Source organism: Oncorhynchus keta, unplaced genomic scaffold (assembly GCF_023373465.1).
Source record: "Oncorhynchus keta strain PuntledgeMale-10-30-2019 unplaced genomic scaffold, Oket_V2 Un_contig_3062_pilon_pilon, whole genome shotgun sequence".
In the NCBI taxonomy this organism is placed as follows: domain Eukaryota; kingdom Metazoa; phylum Chordata; class Actinopteri; order Salmoniformes; family Salmonidae; genus Oncorhynchus; species Oncorhynchus keta.
This window is the reverse complement of record NW_026287059.1, coordinates 49544-68523: the sequence shown is the minus strand read 5'-3', so window position 1 is coordinate 68523 and position 18980 is coordinate 49544. Positions and strand designations below refer to the sequence as shown.

Here is an 18980-nt window from a genome sequence, read left to right as displayed (position 1 = left end):
ATTTCACCTTTTCATTTTTTATAAATTAAAAAAAAAGGCACTGTCCTGAAATAAGAACTTTGAAGGCACTGTAACAACACATGAAAGGCACTTAATCTGTAAGAACGTCATTACTCTGACACTGTCATGGGGTGTTGTGTGTCGGCCAGTCACACAACATCTCACGTGTACTCCATTTTAAATTCAGGCAGTAACACAACAACATGTGGGAAAAGTCGAGGGGGGTGTGAATACTTCCTGAAGGCACTCTACTGAAGGCTCTGTACTGAAATACAGCTAAACGTTGATATTTTCTCAGTATCTTTTGGGAGGTTTATGTATGCTGTTGTAAAAGTAGCTGGGTGCCAGTCTGTTTGTGCTGACATGCCAACTCCCTCATTGTCACATCCAAACAATGACAGCAGTGGAGTACAGATAGATCTGGAACAAAGGCTACGAACAGCTTATTGGTCTGAAGGACTTGACTTAACACTGGCTGCATGTCCCAAATGGCACCCTATTTTAGACCAGGTCCTACCCTATTCCCTACAGTGCACTACATTAGACCAGGTCCTATGGTACCCTGTTCCCTACATAGTGCACTACATTAGACCAGGTCCTATGGTACCCTGTTCCCTACATAGTGCACTACATTAGACCAGGTCCTATGGTACCCTGTTCCCTACATAGTGCACTACATTAGACCAGGTCCTATAGTACCCTGTTCCCTACATAGTGCACTACTGTTTTAGAGCTCTAAGGGCCCTGTTCAAAGGTAGTGCACTATATAGGGCAGGGCTCTCCAACTCTGTTCCGGGAGATACCCTCCTGTAGGTTTTAACTCCTGTTCCCGGAGAGATACCCTCCTGTAGGTTTTAATGCCTGTTTCTGGGTCAAAGAAACTCTCTGGAAAACCCTAAACTCTCCTGTATGTTTTAACTCCAACCCTGGAGCAAAAACCTACAGGAGGGTATCTCTCCAGGAACAGGGTTGGATTTAAAACCTACAGGAGGGTTTCTCTCCAGGAACAGGGTTGGAGTTAAAACCTACAGGAGGGTTTCTCTCCAGGAACAGGGTTGGAGAGCCCTGATATAGGGAATAGGGGTCCGTTTTGGGGCCACAACCTAAATGTCAACCTTTTATCGTCCCTGCAGACGGGAACCCCAGTTTGTTGTCTGCTGGTGGGTTAGGTCCCTCTACATCAAGAGGTCCTGAACACCACCAGGAGAATCACACCGTCGCCGCATCAGCAGCTCAGGAGAACTTCAACTGTCCAGATCTACCGCCAGCGCAGAAACACATGACGTCTCAGGACAGCGGAGAGAAGGCCTCTTTCTTCTGCTCGCTGTGTGGGGAGCAGTTCTCTGAGAAGGCACAGTTGGAAGAACACCGATTGGCTCACAACAACAAGAAGCCTTTCCCCTGCCCCGACTGTGGCAAGAGGTTCCGCAGTAATTACTACGTTAAGATCCACATGCGAATGCACACCGGGGAGAGGCCTTACCAATGCACCGAGTGTGGGAAGGGCTTCATCACAGAAGAAGGGCTGAAGAAGCACGAGAGCGCTCACCGGGGAGAGAGACCTCACCTTTGCCCCGAGTGCGGAAAGAGATTCAAGCAACAGTCCCAACTTACATGTCACTTCCGTATGCACACCGGACAGAAGAGCCACCTCTGCTCCGTCTGTGGGAAGAGTTACTTCAGAGAATTTGACCTCAAGGTTCACCTCAGAGTCCACACGGGAGAGAAGCCCCATCAGTGTGAGGAGTGCGGGAAGAGTTTCTACTATCTACAGGGGCTCCGGCAGCACCAGAGGACCCACGCTCCCAAGCCCATCGGACCGACCCGCCAGCTAGGCAGGCCTAAGCAGTCGTCCAGCGCGGACATACCGAACCAATCACCCAGGACGGGAAGGCCCAGGCCAGCTCCTAGAGTAGAGACCTATGCCTCTACCCAGAGTGGAGAGACCCATGCCTCTAGGCCTACCTAGAGTTGAGAGTGATCTGGAGAGACCCATACCTCTAGGCCTACCTAGAGTTGAGAGTGATCTGGAGAGACCCATAACTCTAGGCCTACCTAGAGTTGAGAGTGATCTGGAGAGACCTCACTGGCAGTACTGGCACCTTTAAATGGGAAATCTTCCATTTTCAACGCCGATACAATTATTGGAGGACCAAAACAAGTCGATACCGATTAATCGGACGATTTTTATATATATGAGTGTGGTAATATTTGTAATAATGACAATTACAACAATGCTGAATGAACACTTATTTTAACTTAATATAATACAGAAATAAAATCAATTTATTCTCAAATAAATAATGAAACATGTTCAATTTGGTTTAAATAATGCAAAACCACAGTGTTGGAGAAGAAAGTAAAAGTGCAATATGTGCCATGTAAGAAAGCGAACGTTTAAGTTCCTTGCTCAGAACATCAGAACATATGAAAGCTGGTGGTTCAACATTCCCAGTTAAGAAGTTTTAGGTTGTAGTTATCCTAGGAATTACGACGCCTCGACTATTTCCCTCTCTACCATTTTGTATTTCATAGACCTTTGACTATTGGATGTTCTAATAGGCACTTTAGTATTGCCAGCCTAATCTCAGGAGTTGATAGGCTTGAAGTCATAAACAGCGCTGTGGTTCAAGCATTGCTAAGAGCTGCTGGTAAACGCAGTAAAGTTTGAATTAATTCCTACGAGCCTGCTGCCTCCTACCACCGCTCAGTCAGACTGCTCTATCAAATATCAAATCATAGACTTAATTATAATATAATAAACACAGAAATACGAGCCTTTGGTCATTAATATGGTCAAAACCGGAAACTATCATTTAGAAAACAAAATGTTTATTCTTTCAGTGAAATACGAAACCGTTTCGTATTTTATCGAACGGGTGGCATCCCTACGTCTAAATATTGCTGTTACATTATTGCACTACCTTCAATGTTATGTCATAATTATGTATAATTCTGACAAATTAGTTGGCAACGAGCCAGGCGACTCAAACTGTTGCATATACCCTGACTCTGTGTGCAATGAATTCAAGAGAAGTGACACAATATCCCAAGTTAATATTGCCTGCTAACATTAATTTATTTTAACTAAATATGAAGGTTTAAAAATATATACTTCTGTGTATTGATTTTATTAAAGGCATTGATGTTTATGGTTGGGTACATTCGTGCAATGATTGTGCTTTTGTTAAATCATCCCATGTTTGGCGAAGTAGGCTGTGATTCGTTGATAAATTAACAGGCACGGCATTGATTATATGCAACGCAGGACAAGCTAGTTAACCTAGTAATATCCTCAACCGTGTGTAGTTAACTAGTGATTACATGAAGATTGATTGTTTTTTATAATATAAGTTTAATGCTAGCTAGCACCTTACCTTGGCTCCTTGCAGCACTCGCGTAACAGGTGGTCAGCCTGCCACTCAGTCTCCTCATGGAATTTAATGTAATCATGGCCATAATCGGCCTCCAAAAATGCTGATTATCGATTTGTTATGAAAACTTGAAATCGGCCCTAATTAACCGGCCGACCTCCAGTTTGAACTGCAGACTGCTCCTTTAACCAGCGCTACGTTGCTGACAACATTTAAGGCCAGTTTGAACTGCAGACTGCTCCTTTAACCAGCGCTACGTTGCTGACAACATTTAAGGCCAGTTTGAACTGCAGACTGCTCCTTTAACCAGCGCTACGTTGCTGACAACATTTAAGGCCAGTTTGAACTGCAGACTGCTCCTTTAACCAGCGCTACGTTGCTGACAACATTTAAGGCCAGTTTGAACTGCAGATTGCTCCTTTAACCAGCGCTACGTTGCTGACAACATTTAAGGCCAGTTTGAACTGCAGACTGCTCCTTTAACCAGCGCTACGTTGCTGACAACATTTAAGGCCAGTTTGAACTGCAGACTGCTCCTTTAACCCCCGCTACGTTGCTGACAACATTTAAGGCCAGTTTGAACTGCAGACTGCTCCTTTAACCAGCGCTACGTTGCTGACAACATTTAAGGCCAGTTTGAACTGCAGACTGCTCCTTTAACCAGCGCTACGTTGCTGACAACATTTAAGGCCAGTTTGAACTGCAGACTGCTCCTTTAACCAGCGCTACGTTGCTGACAACATTTAAGGCCAGTTTCCCGGACACCGATTTAAGACTAGTTCTGCATTTAAATAGCATGTTCAATAGGGAAACCGATTGTTGCTCCATGGGGCTTTGTATCATGTGTCTCAGAGTAGGAGTGCTGATCTAGGATCAGGTCCCCCTGTCCATGTAACTGTATTTATTGGGATCTAAAAAGGGGGAAGTTGACCATCAATCAGCACTCCTACTTTAAGATGCTTCATCCATACAGCCTTTAGACCAGGCTTAATCTATGTCTGCTTCATAGACAGCCTTTAGACCAGGCTTAATCTATGTCTGCTTCATAGACAGCCTTTAGACCAGGCTTAATCTATGTCTGCTTCATAGACAGCCTTTAGACTAGGCTTAATCTATGTCTGCTTCATAGACAGCCTTTAGACTAGGCTTAATCTATGTCTGCTTCATAGACAGCCTTTAGACTAGGGTTAATCTATATCTGCTTCATGGACAGCCTTTAGACTAGGCTTAATCCATATCTGCTTCATACAGACGGCCTTTGGACTAGGCTTAATCTATATCTGCTTCATACAGACAGCCTTTGGACTAGGCTTAATCTATATCTGCTTCATACAGATGGCCTTTAGACTAGGCTTAATGTATATCATCTTCATATAGACGGCCTTTGGACTAGGCTTAATCTATATCCGGGAAACCAGACAGATATATGATCTCTGTGGTTAATCTATACCTGGGAAACCAGACAGATATATGATCTCTGTGGTTAATCTATACCTGGGAAACCAGACAGATATATGATCTCTGTGGTTAATCTATACCTGGGAAACCAGACAGATATATTATCTGTGGTTAATCTATATCTGGGAAACCAGACAGATAGGTTAATCTAAATTGTATTTGGCACACGAAACCAGACAGATATATTATCTCTGTGGTGAATCTATATCTGGGAAACCAGACAGATATATACAACAGATCTCTGTGCTGAATCTGAATACTTTTGATCTCACAGTGAAAAGTAGTGGGAATCTCATGTGCTTGCTAGCATCAAATCAAATTGTGAAATGCTCCGAATACAACAGGATCTCACAGTGAAATGCTGATGGATCTGAATCTCACAGTGAAATGCTGAATACAACAGGATCTCACAGTGAAATGCTGAATACAATACAGGATCTCACAGTGAAATGCTGAATACAACAGGATCTCACAGTGAAATGCTGAATACAACAGCTCACAGTGAAATGCTGAATACAACAGGATCTCACAGTGAAATGCTGAATACAACAGGATCTCACAGTGAAATGCTGAATACAACAGGATCTCACAGTGAAATGCTGAATACAACAGGATCTCACAGTGAAATGCTGAATACAACAGGATCTCACAGTGAAATGCTGAATACAACTGAATAGGATCTCACAGTGAAATGCTGAATACAACAGGATCTCACAGTGAAATGCTGAATACAACAGGATCTCACAGTGAAATGCTGAATACAACAGGATCTCACAGTGAAATGCTGAATACAACAGGATCTCACAGTGAAATGCTGAATACAACAGGATCTCACAGTGAAATGCTGAATACAACAGGATCTCACAGTGAAATGCTGAATACAACAGGATCTCACAGTGAAATGCTGACTGATAAGCCCTTAATCAACAATGAAGTTAAGAAAATACTCTCACAGTGAAAAAAAAAAAGCTGAAATAACAAATAATCTCACAGTGAAATAACAATGAATACAACAGGATCTCACAGTGAAATGCTGAATACAACAGGATCTCACAGTGAAATGCTGAATACAACAGGATCTCACAGTGAAATGCTGAATACAACAGGATCTCACAGTGAAATGCTGAATACAAGGATCTCCAGTGAAATGCTGAATACAACAGATCAAGTGAAGGCTGAATACAAAGGATCTCACAGTGAAATGCTGAAGGCTAAAGGAGGTACCAGTTAAAATAACAGAGTCAATGTGGAGGCTATATACAGGGGCTACCAGTACAGAGTCAATGTGGAGGCTATATACAGGGGCTACCAGTACAGAGTCAATGTGGAGGCTATATACAGGAGGTACCAGGCTACAGAGGTACCTCAATGTGGAGGCTATATACAGGGAGTCAATGCTGGAGGCTATATACAGGATACAGAGTCAATGTGGAGGCTATATACAGGGGGCTACCAGGAGGTACAGTACAGAGTCAATGTGGAGGCTATATACAGTGGGTTACTTAATGTACAGAGGGGGTTACCAGTCAGAGTCAATGTGGAGGCTATGCACAGGGGTTACCAGTACAGAGGGGGAGGCTACCAGGGGGTTACCAGTACAGAGTCAATGTGGAGGCTATATACAGGGGTTACCAGTACAGAGTCAATGTGGAGGGGTATATACAGGGAGGTATACAGGGGTTATTTATGTGTTCCTCTTCTCCAATCCCCACCACAGTTACGACAGAGGGATGCTAACTACACGCTGTTTGCCTTGAGAGTTTCATTTGTAGAGGGTCCGCACATCAAAACCAAAAACATGACCGAAATGATTTGTATGCTCTTCTCTTAATTCTGACTGAGGAGGGCCAAACACCGAGGTTCAGGCTGTGATGTCATCATCAGTGGGAGGCCACATAGAGGAGCACTGGTCCTTTACGTTCAGGTTCTGGGAGCGGGTGATGACATCATCAGTGGGAGGCCACATAGAGGAGCACTGGTCCTTTACGTTCAGGTTCTGGGAGCGGGTGATGTCATCATCAGTGGGAGGCCACATAGAGGAGCACTGGTCCTTTACGTTCAGGTTCTGGGAGGCTGTGATGTCATCATCAGTGGGAGGCCACATAGAGGAGCACTGGTCCTTTACGTTCAGGTTCTGGGAGCTGGTGATGTCATCATCAGTGGGAGGCCACAAAGAGGAGCACTGGTCCTTTACGTTCAGGTTCTGGGAGGCCACATAGAGGAGCACTGGTCCTTTACGTTCAGGTTCCGGGAGGCTGTGATGTCATCATCAGTGGGAGGCCACATAGAGGAGCACTGGTCCTTTACGTTCAGGTTCTGGGAGGCTGTGATGTCATCATCAGTGGGAGGCCACATAGAGGAGCACTGGTCCTTTACGTTCACGTTCTGGGAGGCCACATAGAGGAGCACTGGTCCTTTACGTTCAGGTTCTGGGAGGCCACATAGAGGAGCACTGGTCCTTTACGTTCAGGTTCTGGGAGGCCACATAGAGGAGCACTGGTCCTTTACGTTCAGGTTCTGGGAGGCCACATAGAGGAGCACTGGTCCTTTACGTTCAGGTTCTGGGAGGCTGTGATGTCATCATCAGTGGGAGGCCACATAGAGGAGCACTGGTCCTTTACGTTCAGGTTCTGGGAGGCCACATAGAGGAGCACTGGTCCTTTACGTTCAGGTTCTGGGAGGCCACATAGAGGAGCACTGGTCCTTTACATTCAGGTTCTGGGAGGCCACATAGAGGAGCACTGGTCCTTTACGTTCAGGTTCTGGGAGGCCACATAGAGGAGCAGCCCGCTTCCATGACTAATGCAATCACTTCCCACCTGGCTCATGCCGGGGAGGCAGCCCGCTTCCACGACTAATGCAATCACTTCCCACCTGGCTCATGCCGGGGAGGCAGCCCGCTTCCACGACTAATGCAATCACTTCCCACCTGGCTCATGCCGGGGAGGCAGCCCGCTTCCACGACTAATGCAATCACTTCCCACCTGGTTCAAACTCCTCCCACCGGTGTAACCCGGGCCAGATAAACAAACCCCCTCGGTGACAAGAGGTTGCCATGGGGACCTCCCGTGTTGTGCAGCGGTCTAAAGGCACAGCATCGCAATGCTAGAGGTGTCACTAAATTAATAAAATAAGTTTCCATGTGGGGAATCGTAGGTGGTGGTCATTATATTGATGTCTTGTTTTGACTGATGTCATGTTTATGCTAATATGGCAAAAATTCACGAGCAAGCTAACCAACAACCATAACGATGTATGTGAGACAAGTGCTCATTGTGCAAAAGTATTTGTTTTCAATAAACATTTGGAGATTAAATATATAGTATACATGTTGTCAACAGTCTAATGCTAAGTACAAGTGCTAGTCGAAACTATGAAATGTTCGACTTGCTAACTTGTAGTTATACACCTGTTGTATTCAACGAATCAGCAAGTCGGAAATGTCCTCCTTGTTTCTGACGAGCACGTGAACACAGCATCAGCCAACTCTGTTTCCCCATAGTTGCGCATGCGTCGGTTTTGTTGCTAAACAACCAACCCATCTATGCCTCTTAAGGGGAAGTAATCAGATAACATTACTGAGTTCGGGTAATCCTACTGAGTACCATTTTGGACCGGTAACAGATTACATTTAGAAAGTAACTTACACAACCCTGTTTATATCATAATGTGCTGTATGTACACTACTGTACTGGATGGAGACAAAGTCCCATTCATATTGTTGCTGTTTGAACTCCAGAACAGATGGTGGCGCTAACGCGGATCGTCTGAGGAATCTAACCCGGAAGAAGAAACATACTAACGTTGATATTTAGGTAGCGGGGTTATTTTGCAAGTGTGTGAAAATGTGTCCGATATCATTTGATACGGTTTAATGTAGATTTTGATATTGCCAAACATGGACTATAAACGTGGAACCAACGATGTTACCAACCACAATTCCATATCGTTTTGTTATCGGGTCTAGGAAAGTAAGTTAGCTTGTTAGCTAAAGCCTAGCTTACTGACTCGCTAATTTAGCTAGTTTTCAAATAGTTCTTCATAGAAAGCAATCCGCTATCGAGCTAATGTGAACTCGTGGTTAACGGTCAGTGGAATGAAAACGGCGATGTCAGAATAATCTGCTATAATTCAGTGCGCTAACTACATAATTCATAGGAAGCTATAGAAGAATTCATGATGGATGAGGTGAGACAGATGGAGGACTAGTACCATTGAGGACGTTCACCATTTTGAAGTAATCAACTGGGTGGGACTTCCGGTGGGTTAAGGAAGGATCTCATAATTCCATCCAGGTCATCAGGAGGGATCAGCCAATGAATTATATTTGTGAGAAAACGTTCCAAAACTGCAGGTGATAGTCAATTGCCAACCTTGGCTTTGTGCCTGTTTAAATAACACCCTCCAGGTGGCAGTACGCACCCTTTCAGTTTGTTTACCAACTCATAGAAGGAGTAGAAGAAGAAAATGTACTACTTCAAAATGGAGATAGCCTCAATGGCGCTGCCCATGCGCTCAGAGATGCCATGATAGAACATATACAATGTTGTGTCCTCTATCTCTATGGAATAACTGTAGCTAATGTTAGGTGGGTAATGCTAAACCAGTCTGGATGGCATTGCCTAAAGCCTGTCGCATGCTTTCCAGTCGAAACAGTGCGCACATGTATTATCAAATTAAATCACATGTATTTATATAGCCCTTCGTACATCAGCTGATATCTCAAAGTGCTGTACAGAAAACCAGCCTAAACCCCCAAACAGCAAGCAATGCAGGTGTAGAAGCACGGTGGCTAGGAAAAACTCCCTAGAAAGGCCAAAACCTAGGAAGAGACCTAGAGAGGAACCAGGCTATGTGGGGTGGCCAGTCCTCTTCTGGCTGTCCCAGGTGGAGATTATAACAGAACATGGCCAAGATGTTCAAATGTTCATAAATGACCAGCATGGTCGAATAATAATAAGGCAGAACAGTTGAAACTGGAGCAGCAGCACGGTCAGGTGGACTGGGGACAGCAAGGAGTCATCATGTCAGGTAGTCCTGGGGCACGGTCCTAGGGCTCAGGTCCTCCGAGAGAGAGAATTAGAGAGAGCATATGTGGGGTGGCCAGTCCTCTTCTGGCTGTGCCGGGTGGAGATTATAACAGAGTTGAAATTTCGTATCTGAAGTCTACGCCCCTTCGTTGGTGATTGGTCAACAGTATTACCAAAAACTAACCCAAGATCGACCAGAGCCTGTCGTTTCCGATGGGAGAAAATGTATCATAGTTTGCAGAACAAGCAAGGAAGTGGGCAGAGCCAAACACTAGCTAGTGAGAGCCTAGCATTTATTTGCATATTTTCATTAGGGAACGTCTACTCTAAAGTGTGTGTGTTCTCAATACGCCCTTCTAAACAACAACATTTTTTTTTTTTACTTTGCAAAGGGTAAAGTCTACTAAACGCAGTCCACTCTGTTACAGATTCTAGTTTTGGAAACCGAATACTGAATGGAGATCAAATGTTTAATCGCTGAGAAAATTTGCAGAATTCAGGCCAAAATCCATCTCACTCCATCTTCTCCCACAGCCGACCACTGGGTTTCCTCTCATCACCATATTTGGTAGTGTGGAAACCGGCAACCGGATGCTTCACATTTACAGTGTTGCAAAAAGTAACCAATTGTCATACTTGAGTAAAAGTAAAGATACCTTAATAGAAAATGACTCAAGTGAAAGTGAGTCACCCAGCAAGTATTTGGTTTTAAATATACTTAAGTATCAAAACTAAGTGTAAATTCTAAAATATACTTAAGTAACAAAAGTGAAAGTAAAAATAATTTCACATTGTTTATATTAAGCAAACCAAATGGCATGATGTTTTAATTTAATTTTTAATTTACGGATAGCCAGGGGCACACCAACACTCAGACATCATTTACAAATTAAGCATTTGAATGAAGTGTTTGTTGTCATTCAACGAGAGACAACTAGTTTTCATGCACATGTTTTCACTTTAGAAATACTGCAACAAGTATCTTAGTTAGATATTTACAATTTTGCGACCTCGGTAAAGACGTCTAAATTAATTACAGATTTCTTGATTTATCTTAGATTAATTCTGGCTATTTTGATTACGTGTTTCTGGCTGTGTAGTTGCTACAGTAGCTCAAGAGGGACAAAGTAATATTGCCTTTGCCGTCTGCCTTTTTCAATTAAAGGTCTTTATGGAGTTTGTGAACAGACATTCTCTTCGCTGATTTCTGCTTGGAGCAAACCGAACCTATGTCGGCAGACGCCTTTAAGCGTAAATCATAGTCCACAGACGCTGTGGCGCGACATCCCATTGTGACACAGCTAAGCGGCTCTGAAGCACAGCGGGAAGGGGACACAGCCCGAACGCACAACTTCGCACAATTTCAACACAATGGTACGCAATTCACAAAGTATTAAAGCCAAAGTTCTAGAACACTGCGGTGCGTACGTGTTTTGGAACTCTGATACACGCAAGTGGTAGCTGATGATGAATGTCGCTATTTTATAACAAGTAATTCTTTATTTTAGGATTCGGCCGATCCATCCAACCCCCCTCTCTCCTGCTCCACTGAACCCAACCCTCCGGAGTCACTGGTTCCTGACTCTAACCATAGAGACATCAACAACTGCAGTGAAATACCCAGATTTAACATTGTAGTCAAGGAGGAGGAGGAAGACTGGGATGTGGATAATATTGGTAAGTATTACTATAGTTACTGAATTAATAATATCAATGGGATTATATAGTTCTGTTCCATACAGTGTTTCCCCCAGGATTCAGCAGCGGTGGGGGGGTTGTAGAATGACTGTGAGGAGAAGGCCATTTCTGGGGACTCTTTTTAAAAGGGCATCTATTCCAAAATGCATGATAAATGTAATAATGTTAACTCCATCTGTAATAGAACAGATGCTGCTCCACTGCGCTGAAAGGAGATGTAGAGGAGCAGGCAAGGGCTGTGTAGGGAGATGAAGAGGAGCAGGCAGTGGCTGTGTAGGGAGATGAAGAGGAGCAGGCAGTGGCTGTGTAGGGAGATGAAGAGGAGCAGGCAGTGGCTGTGTAGGGAGATGAAGAGGAGCAGGCAGTGGCTGTGTAGGGAGATGAAGAGGAGCAGGCAGTGGCTGTGCCCTTGTGGCTCTCGTTCCTACCACTGTTCAAATATACATTGTAACGTTTCACTCTGATCTTAAAGGGAAAGTGCCAGATTTTGGGCAATCTACATCCCCAGAGTCAGATGAACTCATGGACACCATTTGTATGTTTCTGCAGTTTGAGGGAAGTTTAATTGCGCTAACGCTAGTTAGCAGCTTCCTTTAAACTGCACGCAGAGACATAAAAATGCTATCCACGACTTCATCTGACCCTGGGGAAGAAGAAAATGGCGTAATTGGCAGAAATATTTGTAAAACATTTTAATTATAATAATTATCATATATTTTAGAGTGGCGGAAACAATTTTGCAGCATCCTAATATTTCTGCCGAGACACTTTTAAATTAATATAGTGAAAACACTGCCATATATAGCAGTTTAATTCACTCGTTTGCAGAATAAAATCAGAGGACAATTAGAAATAATAGAATAGAATCATGTATTTGTCGTAGTGATGCACCGATATGACAGTTCTTAACTGACCTAGCCAAGTTAAATAAAGGTTACACACACACACACACTGACCAAAAAAAAGTATTTTTTGGCATTGACGTGTGTCCCCATTACCAGTGAAACATAATCAAAACCAATTTCTTTCACTTACTTGCTGTGCTGTTTCATCGTTTCATTCTCAACCAGGATTTCTCATGCTATGGAACGCCGTTTGGGTCTTTGTGTGTCAAATAAGCTCGTTGACCAATCAGGAACTGAATATGACTGCACATCACATAATAATTTAATGCATTCATACATTTTTTTACATAGTTATTACACATTGATTACACAATCATTCCTACTTCATATTTCACAACAGTTCATCGATATGCATGCTAATGATGCTGATAAAGTTGTCTCGCGCATCTACAGTGCAGGTCATAAATAAAAGCTAGCTAGCTCATGGATGCTAACAATGTTCTTCCCCAAAAACATAGCAAAACGTCATTCTGTTTCAGTAGCTATAGTTAGCTAGCTAACTATATAGCTAGGTGTCATCATCTAAAATAACCCTAATTTATAAGACAGTTCTTATTTAATTAATGGTCGGACCCATCTATGTGGAGCGTCAATTTAGGATTAGCTACAATAGTGGACTTTGCAGTAAGCCTGTTTATAACGTTAGCTTTGGGCAACAAAGGTAAGTAGCTGGCTAGCTATTTATTTTCATGAACTTAAGTTCAATTTCAATAGGTGAAAAACAAGTGGCCTCCTAGCTAATACTTACTCACAAGAATAATGCTAAGAATAATGAAAATGACTGCAGTTTCAACTGGTCATTGTTTTCAAGATGGTTGTATTGGTGCTAGCTAGATACCAAGCTAAAGCTAGATACCAAACTAAAGCTAGCTAGCTACCCCAGAAGTTGCGGTCGAACAAATAATGCTTTATTACCAACGCAGTCCTGTAAACACATCGCTCGTGGCCGGTGTTTGCTTGTTTGCAGACTTCTTTTGTACAGTTTTGCTACTGATAGTATTGGTGGCGCTTGGCTTCGACGTGCAAATTCAGAACACACAACATTCTATAATAGAACTGTGTTATTTGACGTGTCAAATGACATGCTAATTTAGTGAAAATGGTGTTATTTGACACACAAAGACCCAAACGGCCATAGTATGTCGTGAAGCTAACAGCAGTGACGCTACTACTGTGTAACTCCGGTAGGGCAACGTGTGTCCCGGTGCTCAACCAGTCGGCGAAAGCCAACATCACCCGCGACAGAGAACGGTTGATTGTCAAGGGCAATGAATACCATTATCTTGCCGTTTTAATGGATTTCGCTTTTGAGTTGTCTCGCTGAAATCTCCTTACTCTTTCAAATGACTGCTGGACTTGTTGACTGCTCGATCCACACAGCAGACATTGTGGGCTAGGTTAGGAATGCTGTGTTGCACGTGTAGCGCAAAATTACACCTACATTATAAAGGTATGCATGCCAGCTTTGACATCAGTTTTGCACGTCGGCGCTAAACTAGTTGTCATTTTTAGCTAATATCGGCCGATTCCGATATGTTCATCGATTAAATTGTGCATCCCTAATTTGTCATTGAACTTTTCTTGTCCTATTGTAACAGGAGAGAATCCTAACCCCAGCTCTGGTGAAGAGGCATCAACAGAACAACACCAGGAGAATCCTACGGCTAAGAAGCCTTGGCGATGCCCCCAATGTGAAATAGAAATCGCTCACCCATCCAATATCAACAGACACCTAAGAACACACACAAAACCTGCTAAGGAGTCTTCCGTCTGTCCAGTATGTGGAAAAGACTTTGTTCACCCCTCCAAACTGAAGAGACACCGCCGAACACATACAGGAGAGAAGCCTTACCAGTGCTCTGTGTGCGGGAAGCGATTCACACTGAAGCCCCACCTGGAAAGACATCAGATGACCCACCCTGGAGGGAAGCAGCCAGACGCGACAAAGAAGCACCCGTGCTCTTATTGTGGAAAGGAATGTTTCTCTGCATATGAACTGAAGATGCACATGAGAAAGCACACAGGGGAGAGACCTCACCAGTGCACCTACTGCGAGATGAGCTTTGGCTGCAAGGGAACTCTATCGAGACACGTACGACGCCATACGGGAGCACCCACACCGAAACCTTACCAATGCTCACAGTGTGGGAAGAGATACGAGTCACCGTCGAGGCTCAGGCAGCATCAGACTGTGCACACTGGAGAGAAACCTTACGAGTGCTCTGATTGCGGGAGGGGTTTCGCTTCGACCGAAGGTCTTCGCAAACATCAATGCAGCCATGCCAGTAACCATAGCAACCAGTGTACACTGGGAATTTCAGAAACGGCATCATCAGGCAGTCAAACTATGAATATCAAGATCAAAGACGAGGAACAGGAGCTGGCAATTAATGTCAAAGAGGAGGAGGAAATTGGTGTTTTTGTCAATGCTGATAGAGAAACCTTACCGGAGTACCACCTGTAAAAGAGCTTTGTTCACCCTAGCTCTCTAGCAAGACACTGAACCAATCTCGTGGACAGGGATCACAACAGCAGGTGTCTATTCTAGTACCGGATGTCAGAGTGAAAGAGAAGAAGGAAGATCCTGCTTTTGGTGAGCTAAAGCGTTTATTTTGTACTATTGCTTAGATATCTAATGGGCCCATACTTGCGACCTCTTGCTTAAACTTAGGCTTAGTTTCTTGAGAACTCTTGCTTAAGCTTTTCCCATGAAATAACGTAGCCCGATGCTAACACAACCAGCTGATAGCATGAGATAATGTAGCCCTATGCTAACACGACCAGCTGACAGCATGATAAAACATAGCCCTATGCTAACACGACCAGCTGATAGCATGAGAAAACGTAGCCCTATGCTAATACGACCAGCTGATAGCATGAGATAAAGTAGCCCTATGCTAACACGACCAGCTGACAGCGTGAGAAAACGTAGCCCTATGCTAACCAGACCAGCTGACAGCCTGAGGAAACGTAGCCCTATGCTAACACAACCAGCTGACAGCATGAGAAAACGTAGCCCTATGTTAACACGACCAGCTGACAGCATGAGAAAACGTAGCCCTATGCTAACACAACCAGCTGATAGCATGAGAAAACGTAGCCCTGTGCTAACATGACCAGCTGACAGCATGAGAAAACGTAGCCCTATGCTAACACACTGGATAGAAACCTTATGCCTTCCCCGACTGTGACAAGAGCTTTGCTTTCGCTTCAGCCTTGAAAAGACACCATAAGTTACACACAGGAGAGAAAACCCACTCCTGCTCTGTGTGGGGGAAGAGTTTTACTCAATCATCCACCTTGAAGGATCACTTCAGGACACATTCAGGAGAGGATTAGTTATCCAAGATCCTTTAAGCTCCAATGCCTGAAACTCGAGACGCCGGGTGAGGGACATACAGTACCTCGTGGACTGGGATGGTACGGTCCGGAGGAGAGGTGCTGGGTACCGGTGGGGGACATTTTGGACCCTTCACTTCTGAGGGACTTCCACTCGGCCCCCCGGGTCGCGCACGGGGCCGATGGCCGTGCGTCAGGGGGGTACTGTCACGACTCCCGCAGAAGTTGGCTCCCCTGCCTGTTCGGGCGGGGCTCGGCGGTCGTCGTCACCAGCCTACTAGCTGCCACCGATCCCTTTTTCCTTTTCTGTTAGTTTAGTCTTATTAGTTGCACCTGTTCCTATTTGTGTTTTCTTGATTTTCTAGCCTATTTTAGCTTGTTAGGCTCTAGTTTGTGCAGGATTATTTTGTGTTCACGTTTAGTGTTGGCTGTGGTTTTGTGCTCCGGACCGTGTTTTGGGTTGGTCAGTGTTTTCCTCCCTGTGTTTTGGGTTGGTCAGTGTTTTCCGCCCTGTGTTTGGGCATGACCGTTTGTGCCGGAATAAAGTGCCTATTTTTCTTGAACCCTCTGCTCTCTGCACCTGACTCCTACCTTCCACTCCTATTCATCCGTGACAAAGCATTTTTCTACAGCTGGCCATGCTTTCCACCTGGCTACCCCTACCCCGGTCAAAAGCACTGCACCCCACAGCAACTCGCCCAAGCCTTCCCCATTTCTCCTTCTCCCAAATCCAGTCAGCTGATGTTCTGAAAGAGCTGCAAAATCTGGACACCTACAAATCAGCCGGGCTAGACAATCTGGACCCTTTCTTTCTAAAATGATCTGCCGAAATTGTTGCCCCCTATTACTAGCCTGTTCAAGCTCTCTTTCGTGTCGTCTGAGATTCCCAAAGATTGGAAAGCAGCTGCGGTCATCCCCCTCTTCAAAGGGGGAGACACTTGACCCAAACTGCTACAGACATATATCTATCCTACCCTGCCTTTCTAAGGTCTTCGAAAGCCAAGTGAACAAACAGATTAAATCGGAGGGTATGTTGTCCGGGCCTCTGGCAGTCTCTATAGGGTTGCCACAGGGTTAAATTCTTGGACTGACTCTCTTCTCTGTATACATCAATGATGTCGCTCTTGCTGCTGGTGAGTCTCTGATCCACCTCTACGCAGACGACACTATTCTGTATACTTCTGGCCCTTCTTTGGACACTGTGTTAACAACCCTCCAGGCAAGCTTCAATGCCATACAACTCTCCTTCCGTGGCCTCTAATTGCTCTCCAATACAAGTAAAACTAAATGCATGCTCTTCAACCGATCGCTGCCTGCACCTGCTCGCCTGTCCAACATCACTACTCTGGATGGCTCTGACTTAGAATATGTGGACAGCTACAAATACCTAGGTGTCTGGTTAGACTGTAAACTCTCCTTCCAGACTCACATCAAACATATCCAATCCAAAGTTAAATCTAGAATTGGCTTCCTATTTCACAACAAAGCATCCTTCACTCATGCTGCCAAACATACCCTCGTAAAACTGACCATCCTACCAATCCTCGACTTCGGCGATGTCATTTACAAAATAGCCTCCAACACTCTACTCAATAAATTGGATGCAGTCTATCACCAAAGCCCCATATACTACCCACCACTGCGACCTGTACGCTCTCGTTGGCTGGCCCACGCTTCATACTTGTCGCCAAACCCACTGGCTCCTGGTCATCTACAAGACCCTGCTAGGTAAAGTCCCCCCTTATCTCAGCTCGCTGGTCACCATAGCATCACCCACCTGTAGCACGCCCTCCAGCAGGCATATCTCTCTGGTCACCCCCAAAACCAATTCTTCCTTTGGCCGCCTCTCCTTCCAGTTCCCTGCTGCCAATGACTGGAACAAACTACAAAAATCTCACTTATCTCCCTCACTAGCTTTAAGCACCAGCTGCACCAGAGCAGCTCACAGATGTACTGCACCTGTACAGAGTCCATCTATAATTTATCCCAATCAACTACCTCTTTCCCTACTTTATTTATTTATTTTGCTCCTTTGCACCCCATTATTTCCATCTCTACTTTGCACATTCTTCCACTGCAAATCAACCATTCCAGTGTTTTACTTGCTATATTGTATTTATTTTGCCACCATGACCTTTTTTTGCCTTTACCTCCCTTATCTCATCTCATTTGCTCAAATTGCATATAGACTTGTTTCTACTGTATTATTGACTCTTTGTTTTACTCCATGTGTAACTCTGTGTTGTTGTATGTGTCAAACTGCTTTGCTTTATCTTGGCCAGGTCGCAATTGTAAATGAGAACTTGTTCTCAACTTGCCTACCTGGTTAAGTAAAGGTGAAATAAAATAAAATAAAATAGTTAATTCAGTATAAACATAGTTCACTGTTTTATCTTTTGTTTTATATGTAATGTGGACTAAAGCAGGAAGTACCCGTGACTCGCTCAATACGTAAGTGGTCAGAGGACGAGATGCTACGCTACAGGACTGTTTTGCTAGCACAGACTGTACACAGTGACTGTACATACATGTCCCAACCAGAAGCCATGGATTACTACAGGTAACATCCGCACCGAGCTAAAGGCTAGAGCTGCCACTTTCAAGGAGCAGGGCAACACTGAAGCATGCATGAGAGCACCAGCTGTTCCTGACTACTGTGTGATCACACTTTCTGTAGCCGATGTGAGCAAGACCTATAAACAGGTCCTCACTGTGTCCTCACTGACATTTGACAGGTTGAATAAGTTGGCGTGTCCGAACTTTTGACTGGTACTGTTTATACTAGGCTGTGTCAGAGGAAGGCCCCAAAAAATTGTCAAAGACTCCTGTCACCCAAGTCATAGACTGTTCTCTCTGCTACCGCATGGAAAGTGGTACCGGTGCGCCAAGTCTATGTCCAAGAGGCTCCTGATCAGCTTCTACCACCAAGCCATAAGACTGCTGAACAATGAATCAAATGGCCTCCCGAACTATTTACATTGACCTCCCGAACTATTTACATTGACCTCCCGAACTATTTACATTGACCTCCCGAACTATTTACATTGACCTCCCGAACTATTTACATTGACCTCCCAAACTATTTACATTGACCTCCCGAACTATTTACATTGACCCCCCTCCATTATTTTTTACACTGCTGCTACTCGCTGCTTATTATCTATGCATAGTCACTT

At 44.3% G+C, this 18980-nt stretch overlaps 2 protein-coding genes across 19 annotated transcripts; both read left to right on the top strand.

The window, feature by feature from the left end:
• The first annotated feature begins 1279 nt into the window (after nt 1-1279).
• On the top strand, nt 1280-1969 carry LOC127923684 (gastrula zinc finger protein XlCGF7.1-like). Its single transcript, XM_052507733.1, has one exon. It carries the CDS (start codon nt 1280-1282, stop codon nt 1967-1969), a length of 690 nt encoding a protein of 229 aa, XP_052363693.1.
• Nucleotides 1970-6519: 4550 nt separating this feature from the next.
• Nucleotides 6520-16000, top strand: LOC118382267 (zinc finger protein 239-like). 18 transcript variants are annotated; one of them, XM_052507748.1, is made up of 6 exons: nt 6520-6756; nt 6826-6894; nt 7033-7503; nt 7548-9020; nt 11371-11539; nt 14064-16000. In XM_052507748.1, the coding sequence occupies exons 4-6, from the start codon at nt 9009-9011 to the stop codon at nt 14927-14929; spliced, it is 1047 nt and encodes a 348-aa protein (XP_052363708.1). In that variant the 5' UTR covers nt 6520-6756; nt 6826-6894; nt 7033-7503; nt 7548-9008; the 3' UTR covers nt 14930-16000. The 18 variants fall into 18 exon arrangements, 17 of the variants coding, with proteins under 17 accessions (XP_052363708.1, XP_052363698.1, XP_052363703.1 ...); XM_052507738.1 differs by having other exon boundaries at nt 6826-7503; XM_052507743.1 differs by lacking the exon at nt 6520-6756 and having other exon boundaries at nt 6783-6963; nt 7391-7503.
• Nucleotides 16001-18980: the final 2980 nt, after the last annotated feature.